This window comes from Lampris incognitus, chromosome 4 (assembly GCF_029633865.1).
Source record: "Lampris incognitus isolate fLamInc1 chromosome 4, fLamInc1.hap2, whole genome shotgun sequence".
Classification (NCBI taxonomy): domain Eukaryota; kingdom Metazoa; phylum Chordata; class Actinopteri; order Lampriformes; family Lampridae; genus Lampris; species Lampris incognitus.
Window position 1 is genome coordinate 71,487,191 of NC_079214.1, and position 19,472 is coordinate 71,506,662.

General features: G+C 45.0%; 1 protein-coding gene across 3 annotated transcripts in view; it reads left to right on the top strand.

Annotated features, from left to right (window-relative positions):
- The window catches only part of sbf2 (SET binding factor 2), a 364,253-nt gene that overhangs the window by 188,312 nt on the left and 156,469 nt on the right, over nt 1–19,472 (top strand). For all 3 annotated transcript variants that reach the window (XM_056278149.1, XM_056278150.1, XM_056278151.1), the window contains exons 11-16: nt 1,448–1,561; nt 3,049–3,177; nt 7,460–7,558; nt 7,689–7,893; nt 17,242–17,351; nt 18,642–18,791. In XM_056278149.1, coding sequence (XP_056134124.1) covers nt 1,448–1,561; nt 3,049–3,177; nt 7,460–7,558; nt 7,689–7,893; nt 17,242–17,351; nt 18,642–18,791 — 807 coding nt within the window. The remainder of the gene's footprint in view (nt 1–1,447; nt 1,562–3,048; nt 3,178–7,459; nt 7,559–7,688; nt 7,894–17,241; nt 17,352–18,641; nt 18,792–19,472) is intronic.

Here is a 19,472-nt window from a genome sequence, read left to right on the forward strand (position 1 = left end):
TTCTAGTTACTCCAAAGGACCAACGCAGTATTTTCATCGCCACTACCTGTAATGTAGACTCTAGCCTCTCTGTTGTTGTCAATGCTTCCATACCATAGAGAATGGCAGGTCTAACTACTGACTTGTATACAAGGCATGAAGCATCCGGCTACCAAAAGCTAACATCGTTTAACATTACAATCTGACAATGAGCCGGGGCAACCAGGGGGAATACATAACTGCTGGGGAGCCAATCAGAGAAATGGGGAACAGGTGAGCAGGGCAGGAACAGAAATGGCACGCCAATCAGGGAATGGGGAACAGGTGAGCAAAGCAGGGGTAGGAACAGAAATGGCAAGCCAGTCAGGGAATGGGGAATAGGTGAGCATTGGAAACCCAGACCACACAACCATGACAGGAACCCCCCCCCCCAATGGATGGATTCCAGACGTCTTAAATTAATGGACCAGGAGCACCAAGCAGGGTGGGTGGAGGGGATCTGGGGGAGGGCTTCAGGACCAAGTGGTCTGGAAGTTGATGAATAGAGCCAGGGATCTCAGACGGATGGCCTGAGGACTGGACTGATGGATGCAATCGATCTGGAGGGCGACCAGGATGCAGGACTGAAGGGCGGAGCAGCCCTGGCAGATGGGCAGTCGCATGACCTGTAGGCCGGAGACGTGGACGGGACAGCTGCTCGGGAGGCCAGTGACATGGGCAGGAGAGCCGCTCAGGTAGCTGGCAGCATGGACAGGACGGAGATGGGACTGCTCGCGGTGCTGGCGGGACCGCCTGGGGTGCTGGCGCTGGCGGCGGGGCCGCTCGGGGTGCGGACATCGGCAGTGGGGCCGCTGAAGACATTGGAAGTGGGGCCGCTGGAGACACGGGAAGTGGGGCCGCTGGAGACATGGGAAGCTGGGCCGCTGGAGACATGGGCAGCGGGTTGTGTCCTTGAGTTAGATGTCTTTGTAAAAACTCAGTATCAATATATATGAAAAAGTCAATATTTTACAGCCCTAAGTTGTAATAATGAATAATTTGCATATTAATATGTTGATTATATGTTGATTATTAGTTTGAGCACTACTTAACACCTTGTAAGAACCATAGCTAGCACTACAAATTGATATGGCTAGAGCGCCTTAGTGGTAAAAGTGCTGAGGCAAAAAAGGTAGATAAAATAGACAACAACAGATGACACCCACTATCAGTTGACCCGAGGCAGAGACAGGCTTAAAACAGTGTGTTGAATCCCCGCTAGGTCAAGGCAGCTGTATCAACCATAGGTCGGTGCAGGTGACAGTTTAAGTGGTCACATGCCTGATTGTTGCTGGTCAGTATGAGTCCGTCTGACAGTAATCCATTAACTCCGTTAACATGACAATAGAAACATCTTCACAGTTGACTTATCTGACTGCATTCACATAAGTGTGAAGACACTTGCCTTTCTTCTGTGTTTGTGTTGCAGGATAAGGAAGTGAGGGCTGTGTTCCTGCGGCTGTTTGCACAACTCTTCCAGGGCTACAGGTCTTGCTTGCAGCTCATCCGCATCCATTCCGAACCAGTGATTCACTTTCACAAGGTGAGATAACGGCACCGCGTGGTGTGTGTTGTAATGTAGGCACTTTGAAACTTACAAGAACCCACGTGTGCCTAATTTTTCTTTTTTTTTTCATCTTTTTTTTGGGCCTTAAATTAAACACCGTTTACACAGCAAAGCTATCAATTGTGTTATTGTTGCTAAATAAACACAATGTTCTTTTAATCTGCCAAGAATGTTTTAGCTGAGTCCAAGAAGGAGGGGATGATATTTGTATGAACTCACAGATAGACCTTTTTCTTCTTTCAGGGGGGTTCATTGGGGGTTTTTGTGTGCGTGTGTGTGTGAGATCCTGTGATTTGTGTTACAGCTTTCATGTCTGCACTATGAGGCCAACTAGATTCTTCCTCAGTCCTCTAACCTTGGGTCAGACTTCGGCAGTGAGCCATATGAAATGTATTAGGTTTACATTTTTGTATTGTGCCGGGCGTTGTGTTTGTTCGTGTCTGCAGTGTCACCGTGGTAACCTCTCAGCACGTCCTTCTCAAAGTACCCCACATGGCTCGGATTATACACAAGTGCTGTGCCACAGCAGTTGGACTTGTAGACTGGAGGAGCCTTGAGCAAACTGCGCGTCATTTGTCTGTGCTCACAAGTGCACATAATGAGCAGAAAACGCTGTGAATTAAAGGCGTTTGCACACGCTCGATGGCAGACAAATCCATCTCCATTACTTGTTGCTCATACTGTAAAACTTACACGATTGTAAACACCCCTCACTTAAATGTGATTCTCCATGTTCTAAGCAGTGCTGTTCAATTATGTGCCATGGAAATCCCGTGTTTTCTTTCCAACCAGACACTACACCAGCTGATTTTACTGATTAATAAAATGACAGTCAGAAAGAGGGACCAAGGGGCATTCGGGGTGGTGTGGCGGTCTGTTCTGTTGCCTACCAACACGGGGATCGCCGGTTCGAATCCCCGTGTTACCTCCGGCTTGGTCGGGCATCCCTACAGACACAATTGGCTGTGTCTGCAGGTGGGAAGCCAGATGTGGGTATGTGTCCTGCTCACTGCACTAGCGCCTCCTCTGGTTGTGCTACATCCCCCTGTTGAAACTCCTCACTGTCAGGTGAAAAGAAGGGGCTGGTGACTCCACATGTGTCGGAGGAGACGTGGTAGTCTGCAGCCCTCCCCGGATCAGCAGAGGGGGTGGAGCAGCGACCAGGATGGCTCAGAAGAATGGGGTAATATGACGGGTACAATTGGGAAGAAAAGGGAGGGAGGGAGGGAGGGGGGAATCAGTGAAATCAGATGGTGTCGTATTGGGTTGGAAAGAAAACCTGCATCCACATGGACCTCCATGGCACATCATTGAATCCCACTGTTCTAAACAATCACAGTGGCTGTCCAGTTTTATATCCATATGAATATGAATACCATGCGTATCTACATACATCATCTGTGTGCACTACCTTCACCATTCACCATTCTCATTCGCACCCTGTATCGTCTCACACGTTCCAGACTGCCTTCCTGGGCCAGCGAGGGCTGATTGAAAATGACTTCCTGACAAAGGTGTTGGACGGCATGGCCTTCGCTGGGTTTGTCTCTGAGAGAGGTCCGCCTTACCGAGCCTGTGATCTCTTCGACGAGGTACTGGACCATGATTATCTGACTCAGAGACATGAGCTCGGTATCAGTATTGAGATGAAACAGAACAAGTGCATGTTGAAGATTCCAAAAAAAAACCTGAAAAGAAAATTCCAGCACTTCTCAGTGTACATGTGTTGGTGTAGAAAACATGTTTCTGAAATGTACAAAAGTTCAAAAATCATGCTCAGACACAGCTGTGAGTATCTTTTTTTCTGAATTGCTGTAGTTCTGTTGGATAAAGAGATTAAATTGGTGCAGATTTTTTTAATCCTACAGCCTTTTAAATTATACAGTAATTAATGAAAGAGATTGGAGACTGCGAGGTGGTGATGGGAGAACGTAGCATGGCAGCATCGGATGGTGGTCTGTAGGATGACTTTGGAGATCAAGAAGAGGAGGAGAGTGAAGGCAGAGCCAAGGATCAAATGGTGGAAGTTGAAGAAGGAAGACTGTTGTGTGGAGTTCAGGGAGGAGTTAAGACAGGCACTGGGTGGTAGTGAAGAGCTGCTGGATGACTGAGGAACCACTGCAGAAATAGTGAGGGAGACGGCTAGGAAGGTACTTGGTGTGTAATCAGGACAGAGGAAGGAAGACAAGGAGACTTGATGGAATGAGGAAGCACAGGAAAGTAAACAAAGAGGTTAGTGAAGAAGAAGTGGGATAGTCAGAGAGATGAAGGAAGTAGACAGGAGCACAAGGAGACACAGCATAAAGCGAAGAGAGATGTGGCAAAGGAAAATGGAGTATGGTGAGTTATATGACAGGTTAGACACTAAGGAAGGAGAAACGGACTTGTACTGATTGGCTAGACAGAGGGACCGAGCTGCAAAGGATGTGCAGCAGGTTAGCGTGATCAAGGATAGAGATGGAAATCTACTGACAAGCGAGGAGAGTGTGCTGAGAAGGTGGAAGGAGTACTTTGAGGGGCTGATGAATGAAGAAAATGAGAGAGAGAGATGGTTGGATGATGTGGGGATAGTGAATCAGGAAATTCAGTTGATCAGCAAGGAGGAAGTGAGGGCAGCTATGAAGAGGATGAAGAGTGGAAAGGCAGTTGGTCCTGATGACATACCTGTGGAGGCATGGAGATGTTTAGGAGATGTTTAGGAGAGATGGCAGTGGGGTTTTTAACTAGATTGTTTAACACAATATTGGAAAGTGAGAGGAGGCCTGAGGAGTGGAGAAGAAGCATACTGGTACCGATTTTCAAGAACAAGGGCAATGTGCAGAACTGTAGCAACTACAGAGGTATAAAGTTGATCAGCCACAGCATGAAGGTATGGGAAAGAGTAATAGAAGCTAGTTTAAGAGGAGAGGTGACAATCAGCGAGCAGCAGTATGGTTTCATGCCATGAAAGAGCACCACAGATGTGATGTTTGCTTTGAGAATGTTGATGGAGAAGTATAGAGAAGGCCAGAAAGAGTTACATTGTGTCTTTGTGGATTTAGAGAAAGCATACGACAGGGTGCCGAGAGAGGAGGTGTGGTATTGTATGAGGAAGTCGGAAGTTGCAGAGAAGTATGTAGGAGTGGTGCAGGATACATTGCATCCGGAAAGTATTCACACCCCTTCACTTTCCCCACATTTTGTTATGTTACAGCCTTATTCCAAAATGGATTAAATTCCTTTTTTCCTCATCAGTTTACACACAATACCCCATAATGACAAAGTGAAAAAGGTTTTGTAGAAACTTTTGCAAATTTATTAAAAATAAAAAACTGAAATATTGCATGTACATAAGTATTCACACCCTTTGCTATGACATTCAAAATGGAGCTCAGGTTCATCCTGTTTCCACTGATCATCCTTGATCTCTACATCTTGATTGGAGTCCACCTGTAGTAAATTAAATTGATCGGACATGATTTGGAAAGGCACACACCTGTCTATATAAGGTCCCACTGTTGACAGTGCATGTCAGAGCAGAAACCAAGCCATGAAGTCAAAGGAATTGTCTGTGGACCTCTGAGACGGGATTGTATCGAGGCACAGATGTGGGGAAGGGTACAACAAAATTTCTACAGCTTTGAAGGTCCCGAAGAGCACAGTGGTCTCCATCATTCGTAAATGGAAGAAGTTTGGATCCACCAGGACTCTTCCTAGAGCTGGCCGCCCAGCCAAACTGAGCAATCGGGGGAGAAGGGCCTTGGTCAGGGAGGTGACCAAGAACCCGATGGTCCCTCTGACAGAGCTCCAGTGTTCCTCTGTGGAGATGGGAGAACCTTCCAGAAGGACAACCATCTCTGCAGCACTCCAGGCCTTTATGGTAGAGTGGCCAGACAGAAGCCTCTACTCAGTAAAAAGCACATGACAGCCCACTTGCAGTTTGCCAGAAAGCACCTAAAGGACTCTCAGACCATGAGAAACAAGATTCTCTGGTCTGATGAAACCAAGATTGAACTCTTTGGGCCGAATGCCAAACGTCACGTCTGGAGGAAACCAGGCACCTCTCATCACCTTGCTAATACCATCCCTACAGCGAAGCATGGTGGTGGCAGCATCATGTTGTGGGGATGTTTTTCAGCAGCAGGAACTGGGAGACTAGTCAGGATCGAGGGAAAGATGAATGGAGCAAAGTACAGACAGATCCTTGATGAAAACCTGCTCCAGAGCACTCAGGACCTCAGACTGGGGCGAAGGTTTACCTTTCAACAAGACAACGACCCTAAGCACACAGCCAAGACAACGAAGGAGTGACTTCGGGACAAGTCTGTGAATGTCCTTGAGTGGCCCAGCCAGAGCCCAGACTTGAACCCCATTGAACATCTCTGGAAAGACCTGAAAACAGCTGTGTAGCAACGCTCCCCATCTAACCTTACAGAGCTCGAGAGGATCTGCAGAGAAGAATGGGAGAAATACCCCAAATATAGGTGTGCCAAGCTTGTAGCTTCATACCCAAGAAGACTTGAGGCTGTAATTGCTGCCAAGGGTGCCTCAACCAAGTACTGAGTAAAGGGTGTGAATACTTATGTACATACAATATTTCTGTTTTTTATCTTTAATAAATTTGCAAAAATTTCTACAAAACGTTTTTCGCTTTGTCATTATGGGGTATTGTATGTAGATTGATGAGAAAAAAAAGGGATTTAATCCATTTCGGAATAAGGCTGTAACATAACAAAATGTGGGGAAAGTGAAGGGGTGTGAATACTTTCCGGATGCATTGTATGTATGAGGGAAGTGTGACAGTGGTGAGGTGTGCGGTTGGAATGACAGATGGGTTCAAGGTGGAGGTGGGATTACATCAAGGATCGGCTCTGAGCCCTTTTCTGTTTGCAATGGTGATGGACAGGTTGACGGACAAGATCAGGCAGGAGTCTCCATGGACGATATTTGTGGATGACATTGTGATCTGTAGTGAGAGTAGGGTGCAGGTTGAGGAGAGCCAGGAGAGGTGGAGGTATGCACTGGAGAGAAAAGGAATGGAAGTCAGTAGGAGCAAGACGAAATAAACATGCTTCAATGAGAGGGAGGACAGTGGAATGATGAGGATGCAAGGAGTTGAGGTGACGAAGGCATATGAGTTTAAATACTTGGAGTCAGCTGTCCAAAGTAACGGGGAGGTGAAGAAGAGAGTGCAGGCAGGGTGGAGTGGGTGGAGAAGAGTGTCAGGAGTGATTTGTGACAGAAGGGTACCAGCAAGAGTTAAAGGGAAGGTTTACAAGATGGTAGTGAGACCAGCTACTATGTTATATGGCTTGAAGACAGTGGCACTGAGGTGTTGCTGGAGGTGGCAGAGCTGAAGATGATAAGATTTTAATTGGGAGTGACGAAGAAGGACAGGATTGGGAACGAGTAGCTCAGGTTGGGCGGTTTGGAGAAAAAGCAAGAGAGGCAAGATTGAAATGGTTTGGACGTGTGGAGGAGAGATGCTGGGTGTATTGGAAGAAGGATGCTGAATATAGAGCTGTCAGGGAAGAGGAGAAGAGGAAGGCCAAAGAGGAGGTTTATGGATGTGGTGCGAGAGCACATGCAGGTGGCTGGTGTGACAGAGGAAGATGCAGAGGACAGGAAGAGATGGAAACAGATGATCCGCTGTGGCGCCCCCTAACAGTAGCAGCCAAAAGAAGATCTCTCAAATTCTTTGGACTTTTATTCAACCCTCTTTTGCGACTATATCAGATCTTTTACATTTTTTACACCACGTTGTTGTTTATGACATTGATTATCACCAGTGTCTGACAGTCTAAACTTGCTTTTTCCTGTTGTTAATTTTCCAATAATTGTACTTTTATGTGTTAATGTGTGTGCATATGTGTATATGTGTTTGCATGTTTGTAGCTGGTGGCCTTTGACGTTGAGCGCTTTAAGGAGGAAGAGGCTAACCCTACGAAGTATCAGAGTCACATGAGAGAACTCTCTGAGCAGCTGTACAAAAATGTAAGGGTGCTCTTCTGGATGGCAGATTATCATCTGCAGGCCCCATAATTCTGCACGGTGATCATTCTGTGTGTGGGTCATTATGTATCTCGATATCAAGACTCATCCCTCTTTGTGCTATGTACTCTAGGAGAACCCGAACCCCCACATGGCATTCCAGAAAGTACCTCGGCCATCAGAGGGATCCCACCTGCGGGTGCACCAGGTTCCTTTTCCCCCTCTGGATGAGGACATGGTGCAGGGGCTGTTACAAGAGGGCATGGCCAAGCACATCTCCACCCCTGCCAGCACACGGCCAGAAAGAAAATGCGTGGTTCCCCCTGGGCCACCAATTGGTACAATAGAATCCTTTGCAATATTATATACTATATGCTATGGTACAAGTGAATCTTCTCTGAAAAATTATATACTTTATACTATGGTACATTAGAATCTACTTTGCAATATTTTTACTTTATACTATGGTACATTAGAATCTACTTTGCAATATTACTTTATACTATGGTACATTAGAATCTACTCTACAATATTATATACTTTATACTATGGTACATTAGAATCTACTCTACAATATTATATACTTTATACTATGATACATTAGCATGTACTCTACAATATTAGATACTTTATACTATGGTACATTAGAATATACCACTACTACTACTTTTGGCTGCTCCCGTTAAGGGTCGCCACAGCGGATCATCTGTTTCCATTTCTTCCTGTCCTCTGCGTCTTCCTCTGTCACACCAGCCACCTGCATGTCCTCCCTCACCACATCCATAAACCTCCTCTTTGGCCTTCCTCTTTTCCTCTTCCCTGGCTGCTCCATATTCAGCATCCTTCTCTCAATATACCCTGCATCTCTCCTCCACACTTGTCCAAATCAAATCAAATCAATTTTATTGTATAACCCAATATCACAAATTACAATTTTGCCTCAGTGGGCTTAACAGCAACACAACATCCTGTCCTTAGACCCTCTCATCGGATAAGGAACACCTCCCTAAAAAACCCTTTAACAGGGAGAAAAAATAGGAAGAAACCTCAGAGAGAGCAACAGAGGAGGATCTCTCTCCCAAGACGGACAGCGTGCAATGAATGTTGTGTTCACGCAATTTACATAATACAACATTGAAAGAGGAGAACAGAATTATAATGGACATAAAATTTATGAAGAACATGATGCACAGGATGCCAAGCAGTGTCCACATGCCAACGGAGCAGTCCAGGACCCAAGCCACGCAACCAGCATCATCATGTAAAAAAAGAAAAACTTATGTGAGGAGTGGAAGGGCAGGCAGCATCCAAATGGCGACCACCATCACCATGGAGACCTGGGAGGAGAACCGACTGCACATGCACGCAAGAGAGACTGACATGACACCGTTCAAACACAGAGAAAGAGAAAGGAGAAAACATCATTCAGAGAGAGAGAAAAGACATGTTAGAGAAGAGAACAGTTTGCAATAGTCATTAGCCATAATCAATTAAGTCATCAATTAGTCATAATCTATACTCTGTAATCTATACACGATAATCTCATCGGCAGAACAGTGGTTGGTAAATTCATTGAGACAGAAAATCAACCCGCCATCCAGTACAGGTTGTGAAGCACTCAACTTAAAGGCAACTAATTGTAAGCTAAGGCAAAAAGATAAGTTTTAAGTTTGGATTTAAAGGACTCAACAGACTCCGATTGTCTGATGGCAGCAGGCAGTTTATTCCACAACAATGGAGCCCGATAGAAAAAGGCCCTGCCACCAGCTGACTTCTTTTTAGCTTTGGGTACACACAGGAGCCCTGTATTTTGAGAACGAAGAGCTCGAGATGCCATGTAAGGTTTAAGGAGATCAGACAGGTATGATGGGGCCAGCCCATTTAGGATTTTATAAGTCAGCAGAAGCACCTTGTGTTCTGATCTAGCATGGATAGGAAGCCAATGAAGGGAGGCAAGAATTGGTGTAATATGGTCAAATTTCATAGTTTTAGTTAGGATTCTATGTGCAGCATTCTGAACCATCTGAAGACTTTTAGTACTAGAATGTGGCAGACCTGGGAACAGAACATTACAGTAATCAAGTCTGGATGAAACAAATGCATGTATTAGAATCTCTGCGTCAGCCATGGAGAGAAAAGACCGAATTTTAGCTATGTTACATAAGTGAAAAAAGGCAGTCTTGGTGATTTCTTTAATGTGCTTATCAAAGGAAAGGCTGGGATCAAACGTGAGACCAAGATTTTTGGCTGCCACACTTTGTGAAACCACAGAGTTGTCGATTGTTATCGTTACTTGATCAAATTGGTGTCTGTGTCTAGCAGGGCCAATGACTAGCATCTCGGTTTTATCTGAATTTAAAAGCAGAAAGTTAAGTGACATACAGTTTTTCACAGTAGCCAAGCAGGCCTCTAAGTTAGTGATTTGAGTATGATCATCAGCCCTTATAGGCACATACAACTGAGTATCATCAGCATAGCAATGGAAATTTATTCCATAACTGCATATAATTTGTCCAAGAGGTGTAATGTAAAGAGAGAAAAGTAGAGGTCCAAGAACTGAGCCCTGAGGCACACCATATTTAACTTCAGAAAATTTTGATATAATATTATTATAGGAGACACAATGTGTTCTTCCAGATAAGTAGGACTTAAGCCAAGAGGGCGCTAATACAATTTAATCTATCTAAAAGTATACAGTGATCAATGGTGTCAAAGGCTGCACTGAGGTCCAGTAGTAGAAGCACAGAAGTGGAATCAGAGTCAATAGCCAGTAAAAGATCATTTACCACTCTGGTCAGAGCAGTTTCAGTGGAGTGACAGGGCCTGAAAGCTGACTGAAAAGGTTCATATAGATGGTTTTCTTTTATATGGGTCGAAAGTTGTTGATACACAACTCTCTCTAGTACTTTAGAGAAGAATGGAAGATTAGAGACTGGCCGATAGTTAATAAGAGACCCTGGATCAAGGTGCAGTTTTTTAAGTAGAGGTTTAACCACAGCTATCTCAAAACTGCTGGGAACAGTGCTAGTAGTAATAGATAAATGAATGATGTCTAGCATTGTAGGTCCAAGAAAAGGCCAGAGGTCTTTAAAAAGTTTTGCTGGTAAGGGATCAAGTAGGCAAGCAGTTGGTTTAGAAGCTGACACGAACTTAGTCAAAGTATCAAGAGAGATAGTCTCAAAAGCTGTAATAACTGGAACTGACAGTGACTCATTGTGTAGATATGAATTTAGTACGACAGGATCTGCAGGAGTAGATGGAGTTGAAGAACTAATTTTGTTTAAGATCTCATCAACCTTATTGCAGAAAAAATCTAGAAATTCTTTGGCTGTGAATGGTGAGCAGCTAATAGACGACTGCTTTTTAGTAAGTTTAGATACAGTGTCAAAGAGAAATCGGGGGTTATGTTTATTAATATTTATTAAGTGAGAGAGATACGATGTTTTTGCAGTAGATAAAGCACGCTTGTATTTCAATAAACACTCGTGCCACGATAGGTAAAAAGCTTACAATTTCGATTTTCGCCATTTACATTCCAGTCTCCTGCAGGTCCGCTTAAGAGCATGTGTCTCATAAACCAGGGTGTAGGCCTCTTTAGTCGCCTAGCTCTGGTAGTGAGAGGTGCAACTGAATCGAGGAGACTAGAGAAGGCCACATTTAAGTCACTAGTGAAATTTTCAACAGAGTCATTTACCACAGTGAAAGGAGCCAAGACTTCAGGCAGCTGCTGGCCAAATGCAGCTACAGTGGAGGGACCGATATGGCGAGTGGCAATTACATCTGTGCTGACATTAACTGGACAGGCCAATAATGCTTCAAATTTGATGAGAAAATGATCAGACACAGCAGATGTGGTTGGTAAGACAGTCAGATCAGAAACAGCTATTCCTTTAGATAAAACCAAATCAAGGGTGTTACCACTGCAATGAGTCGACTCTTGAACAAACTGAGTGAACCCAAAAGTATCAACTAGTGCCAGAAAGGCTTTACTTAGAGGATCAGCAGCCTTATTCAGATGAATATTGAAATCACCTAGAATTAGAATCTCATCAGAGTGAGTAACAAGGCCTGAGACAAATTCTTCAAGAAATACTAAGAGCCAGGAGTTCGATAATCACAATTTGGACTGAGCTGAGTCTATTCATGGCTGAGGGAGATGGACCAAGAATAAGAGACTCAAAAGACTGGAATTTAGATTCAAGTCTAGAAGTCAGATTGAAAATAGATTTATATATTAAGGCAACACCCCTGTCTTGTTTATTTGCCCGTGCTACATGGGCATAAATATAGTCAGGTGGGGAAGCTTCATTTAAGGGAAGGAAAAGATTTGGTTTCAGCCATGTTTCACATAATCCAATCATATCAAAACTATGTTCAAGAATCAGATCATTTATTAGTAAGGCTTTGGTAGACAGTGATCTGATATTTATGAAACAAAATTTAAGCATCTTTTGGAAGTGATCAGTAGTAGGCAGAGCTTTAGAGCCAGTAATAGGTGAAAGATTAATTGGAATTAGACACCTTGGTGAGAGTTTTGGCCACCAACGCTTTGGACGATATGTGGTCACATTCTTGATAACATTAGCTGTTTTGTTTTGTAGATTAGGTACTTTGTCGCACATCTCACCACTACCAGTGGTAGGAATAATTACTAGATTATTGTGATTCACACATTTAGGAGAGGAGAGCTTGGGAATAATACAGCAGGGTAGGGAGACAGTCTCAATGTTATAGACCAAGCTATCAGGCTGATAATCTACACTATGAGAAATTCCCTGACTAACATTAATTAAACTACTTGACTCCACATCCGCACTAGATTTAAACCTAGCAGGCTCTCTAATCACCTACAACCTGCTGCATTATAAGTACCTAGTGTCAAACTAAACATAAACAGCTATCTGTTTTGCTAGACAAAAGAGCGGCACTGTCCCCAGTAGGGTGAATGCCGTCCGCTTTCAGCAGGTAAGGGCGGCCCCAGAAAGAAGGGCAGTTATCAATGAAGCCGAATCTCTGCTCATTACAGTAACGCGCCAGCCAGCAGTTCATTGAGGTGAGCCTACTGTATCTCATCATTACCCCTCACAAGCCATCTCAATCTTTCCTCTCTTGCTTTGTCTCTAAACTGTCCAACTTGAGCATCCCCTCTAATATAATCATTCCTAATCCTGTTCTTCTTCGTCACTCCCAGTGAAAATCTTAGCATCTTCAACTCTGCTACCTCCAGCTCCGTCTCCTGTCTTTTTGTCAGTGCCACTGTCTCCAAACCATATAACATAGCTGGTTTCACAACCATCCTGTAAACCTTCCCTTTAACTCTTGCTGGTACCCTTCTGTCGCAAATCACTCCTGACACTCTTCTCCACCCACTGCACCCTCTCTGTACTCTCTTCTTCACCTCTCTACTGCAGTCCCCGTTACTTTGGACAGTTGACCCCAAGTACTTAAACTCATATGCCTTCATCACCTCCACTCCTTGGATCCTGACCATTCCACTGTCCTCCCTCTCATTCACGCATAGGTATTCCATCTTGCTCCTACTGACTTTCATTCCCCTTCTCTCCAGTGCATACCTCCACCTCTCCAGGCTCTCCTCAACCTGCATCCTACTCTTGCTACAGATTACAATGTCATCCGCGAACATCATCGTCCATGGAGACTACTGCCTGATCTCGTCCGTCAACCTGTCCATCACCATTGCAAACAAGAAAGGGCTCAGAGCCGATTCTTGATGTAATCCCACCTCCACCTTGAACCCATCTGTCATTCCAACCACACACACCTCACCATCATCACACTTCCCTCATACATATCCTGCACCACTCCTACATACTTCTCTGCAACTCCTGACTTCCTCATACAATACCACACCTCCTCTCTGCACCCTGTCGTATGCTTTCTCTAAATCTACAAAGACACAATACAACTCTTTTTGGCCTTCTCTATACTTCTCCATCAACATTCTCAAAGCAAACATTGCATCTGTGGTGCTCTTTCGTGGCATGAAACCATACTGCTGCTTGCTGATCGTCACCTCTCCTCTTAACCTAGCTTCTATTACTCTTTCCCGAATCTTCATGCTGTGGCTGATCAACTTTATACCTCTGTAGTTGCTACAGTTCTGCACATCGCCCTTGTTCTTGAAAATCGGTACCAGTATGCTTCTTCTCCACTCCTCAGGCATCCTCTCACTTTCCAATATTGTGTTAAACAATCTAGTTAAAAACCCCACTGCCATCTCTCCTAAACATCTCCATGCCTCCACAGGTATGTCATCAGGACCAACTGCCTTTCCACTCTTCATCCTCTTCATAGCTGCCCTCACTTCCTCCTTGCTGATCAACTGAATTTCCTGATTCACTATCCCCACATCATCCAACCATCTCTCTCTCTCATTTTCTTCATTCATCAGCCCCTCAAAGTACTCCTTCCACCTTCTCAGCACACTCTCCTCGCTTGTCAGTAGATTTCCATCTCTATCCTTGATCACGCTAACCTGCTGCACATCCTTCGCAGCTTGGTCCCTCTGTCTAGCCAATCGGTACAAGTCCGTTTCTCCTTCCGTAGTGTCTAACCTGTCATATAACTCACCATACGCCTTTTCCTTTGCCTTTGCCACCTCTCTCTTCGCTTTACGCTGCATCTCCTTGTACTACTGTCTACTTTTTTCATCTCTCTGATTATCCCGCTTCTTCTTTGCCAACCTCTTCCTCTGTATACTTTGCTGTACTTCCTCATTCCACCACCAAGTCTCCTTGTTTTCCTTCCTCTCTCCCGATGACACACCAAGTACCTTCCTAGCGGTCTCCCTCACTATTTCTGCAGTGGTTGCCCAGCCATTCAGCAACTCTTCACTACCACCCAGTGCCTGTCTTAACTCCTGCCTGAACTCCACACAACAGTCTTCTTCAACTTCCACTATTTGATCTTCGGCTCTGCCTTCACTCTCTTCCTCTTCTTGGTCTCCAAAGTCATCCTACAGACCACCATCCGATGCTGCCATGCTACGTTCTCCCCTGTCATCACCTTGCAGTCACCAATCCCTTTTAGATCGTTCCTTCTGCATAAGATATAACCCACCTGTGTGCACTTTCCGCCACTCTTGTACGTCACCCTGTGTTCCTCCCTCTTCTTGAAATATGTATTCACCACAGCCATTTCCATCCTTTTCGCAAAATCCACCACCATCTGTCCTTCTACATTTCTCTCCTTGACACCATACCTTCCCATCACCTCCTCATCACCTCTGTTCCCTTCACCAACATGTCCATTGAAGTCCACTCCAATCACCACTCTCTCTTCCTTGGGTACATCATCCAACTCACTCCAGAATTCTTCTTTCTTGTCCATCTCACACCCAACTTGCGGGGCATATGCACTGATAACATTCAGCAATACACCTTCGATTTCCAGCTTCATGCTCATCACTCTGTCTGACACTCTCTTCACCTCCAGCACACTCTTGACATACTCTTCCTTCAGAATTACCCCTTCCCCATTTCTCCTCCCATTCGCGCCATGGTAGAAGAGTTTGAACTCACCTCCAATACTCCTGGCCTTACTCCCCTTCCTTGCTTGCTTGCTGGTTGTCCATCGTGCCCGATGATGACCATCTTCTTCTATTTGTGGGTCCTTTGAGGACTCAGATAGCAGAAGATACCTGCGCAGAGATGGTTTTTAAAGTGGCATGGGGGGTGCGCTTCTCCCAACGCCACATGACTTGATTGTAGAGGAGATGGTTCCGATGGCAAGGGGGATCCCTAGACGACCGGCACCTCCACACAACTGCAGGGGGCTGCCGGAAATCCAGTTTTTTGGAAACCGCCTCAAAGCATGCCGCCACAGCTTGCTTTTCTGTTGGGGTAAGCTCCCTTAGCCTTATGTCTTCCAGACTCACCCACAAGGCAGCGGGGCAGTGGTTGATAGGTGCCAGGGTGTGTCCACCAGGGTGGCCCTGCACACCATATCTCTGGGGCCCACTGCTGCTCCGAGATCCCCTGCCAAGTTAGCCTGGGGCCGCAAGACCCCAGTTACCACGTGTGGCCACGGGGAGGCCTGGCAGGAGTCTTGGTGAAGGAGAGGCTATGTACTGGCAAGGGAAGGGTTACACGCTAGGATGCTTCCCTATTCGCCACAAAGGCTAGCCAGCGGCAGCAAGCTAAGGGCAGGAAGGACACAAGCGGGTTGGAAGAACACGTGCACCTTCCCTCCAACTACACACTGCTGCACTAGACGCATCACAACACTCTGTGTGTATGTACACACACACACACTAGACGACCTGGTGCTCCTAAGCTCCCCCCGGACCACCATATCGATACCGAACTTAGTGCGGACACCCGATCGGCATAGTCCGCTGCAGCTCAGAGCCCCTGAGCTCAATCGATCCGCCAGCCTCAGCCTCCCAGTGACTTGGATTACAGGCGCGTGCCACCGCGCCCAGCACTCCCCTTCCACCTGGTCTCTTGCACACAGTATGCCTACCTTTCTTCTTTCCATCATATCAGCCAGCTCTCTCCCTTTACCAGTCATAGTGCCAACATTCAAAGTTGCAACTCCCACCTCCACATGCCTACCCTTCCTCCTCTCTAGCTGCCTCTGGACATGCCTTCCCCCTCTTCTTCTCCTTCGCCCAACAGTAGCATAGTTTCCACCGGCAACCTGCTGGTTAACAGTACCGGTGGCGGTCGTTGGTAACCCCAGGCCTCGACCGATCCAGTATGAAAATCTTATTTATGATCCGCATATATGATTTGGCAAAGATTTTACGCCGGATGCCCTTCCTGACGCAACCCTCCCCATTTGTCCAGGCTTGGGACCGGCACGAAGAATGCACTGGCTTGTGCATCCTCCGTGGCTGGATTACATTAGAATCTACTCTACAATATTATATACTTTATGCTATGGTACATTAGAATCTACTCTACAATATTATATACACTATACTGTGGTACATTAGAATCTCCTCTGCAATATTATATACTTTAGAATCGACTCTACAATATTATATACTTTATACTATGGTACATTAGAATCTACTCTGCAATAATATATACTATATACTATGGTACATTAGAATCTACTCTGCAATATTATATACTTTATACTATGGTACATTAGAATCGACTCTACAATATTATATACTTTACACTATGGTACATTAGAATCTACTCTGCAATAATATATACTATATACTATGGTACATTAGAATCTACTCTGCAATATTATATACTTTATACTATGGTACATTAGAATCGACTCTACAATATTATATACTTTACACTATGGTACATTAGAATCTACTCTGCAATAATATATACTATATACTATGGTACATTAGAATCTACTCTGCAATATTATATACTTTATACTATGGTACATTAGAATCTACTCTGCAATATTAGATACTGTAAGGACTTCATAACTGTAAGAAAAAGAATTGCCGGTTGAACCATTATTTGCCAGTTCGGATAAAGTGTTTTTTAGATTCTGAAGTAGTTGACATCTTGGGCATCTGTAGAATTTGTGTTTGAAGCTTTTAAAAATGGCCCCGGTGTTTTAGGTAGCTGCTAAACTAGTTCTAGTAGTGAGAACTAGTTTGAACTGTTCCTCAGCTGTAATCCAGTCTGGAGATAAAATCCTTTTTCTGAACTCTAAATCAGATCTCATCCCTCTGTATTGTCCAGTGTCTATTGTGAGTAAGAGTGGCTCAGTGTTCAACAGTGCTCGCAGACTGGAGGTGGTGAGGAGCTGCATCTCCTTCATCTTTGACAACAAGACCATGGAGACGGAGAAGGTAATGCTTAACCATCTTTCAGCAAGGGCCATTTGCTTAGGCTGATTGGTCAAAGACCTCCACCATTCACATTCCTACAGAAGGACATCCTGCTGCAGTAGCTGTACCTCCATCTCCCCCCTCCCCCTTTTTGGAATTCCCCCCCCCCTTTTCTCCCCAATTGTATCCGGCCAATTACCCCACTCTTCCGAGCCGTCCCGGTCGCTGCTCCACCCCCTCTGCTGATTCGGGGGAGGGCTGTAGACTACCACATGTCTGCTCCGATACATGTGGAGTCACCAGCTGCTTCTTTTCGCCTGACAGTGAGCAGTTTCACCAGGCAGATGTAGCGCATGGGGGGATCAAGCAGTTTTCCCCCAGTTCCCCCTCCCCCCGAACAGGCGCCCCGACTGACCAGAGGAGGCGCTAGTGCAGCAACCAAGACACACCCACATCCTGCTTCCCACCCACAGACACGGCCAATTATGTCTTTAGGGACACCCGACCAAGCTGGAGGTAACATGGGGATTCGAACTGGCAATCCCCGTGTTGGTAGGCAACGGAATAGACTGCTACGCTACCCAGACGCCCTGTACCTCCATCTTTATAATGTGCCCCAGGTGGCATACTGACTCAGAGACAATAAGGAAGAGCCTGTAGGATGTCAGTCACTATGAATGCCATGTTGTACTCTTACCATCTTATCTGATCCCCTCTTAGTTTTGTTTGGACATCAGGGTTAATGTCATGTCTCGCTCACATTGAAGCCCCCCCCCCCCCCAAACACAGAAGATGCATACAATGCATCTTCTGTGTTTGAGATGAGTTGTTAGGCAGATCTTGTATTCACCCACTGTCTTAATGTGGCAGTTATATAATGCAGGAATACATCTCCAAGCCACTGCAAGACGCCAGAGCATAAATCCTCGAAACCCACATGCAAGTGAAAGGTCTACATTGTCATATGGTCAGACTTATTATTGTGACATTTTTGCTGGCTTGGCTGACAACTGACACTGTCTGTAAGTCGGGTCTTAGGCTTGCAGATGACTGAAGATGCCATGTGTTGACTCAAGCATAGTTCTGGTGCCTGCAGAGAAGTTCTGTATGAAATGTCAGAAGTGGAACGTAAAATATAGTTTGAATAATTACAGTTCCAAAATGACAGGAAAAGGAACTGTTTAATTTTAGGTAATGTGTGCATAACAGATTTGTGATATTATCAGAAGGATTCCACTATAAGTTTTCATTACATGAAGGGTTTATCATGTTAGTGGGAAGTTATTTCTCTTTCTCTCCCTCAACTAATAGACCCTTCCGGCAGCACTGCGGGCACTGAAAGGCAAAACGGCTCGCCAGTGTCTGACTGAGGAGCTGAGTCTACATGTCCAGCAGAACCGGGCCATTCTGGATCACCAGCAGTTTGACTACATTGTTCGCATGATGAACTGTGCCCTCCAGGTGAGTCGTGGCATTACGCTGCTTTGTCTTCCTGCATGACTGAAAATCCATTTTCCACTCCGCAAGACAACTGAAAGCCACGCTAGTTTACAGGTCATTATGGCTGAAATAGTGTAAGCAAACACAATGACTAATTTTTAGCATCGTAATTTGTTCAATAAATTTAGAATTATCGCAGTGATTTTAATTAATTGCATCCTGAATATACCTATACCAAGAAGTATCTAAGGCTTGATCCAAATATCCTGCTATCTGGATATTCGTTTGTTGGGTAGGTATTCGGTTTTCACTTTTGGGATTTGGATTTATTTATTTATTTTGCTAAACGTAGGCTAACAATAAAGGTGAACTGCAAAAATACATTTTGTCAGCACATTCTTGTACTTTATTTATACTTTCTAATTGCAGTTTTTTGGGGGGGGGATTTTCCCCCCTTTTTCTCCCCAATTGACCTTTCGCGAAGTACCGCCCCAGAACGGTGCTTGTCCAATCCTACCTTAGCAACAGTCCATCAAGCTTTCAAACACACAACAAAATGCTGAAATGGTGTCCCTATGGGATCTGCAAATCGGATACTAGATATCTGAAAACTTTGGAGGGGGTGTAATTTTCTTTCCCTTCCCGAAACCCAGAAGGCGAGACGCGCAATGTCAGCAATAGATTTGGCAGTATAGCAAACCT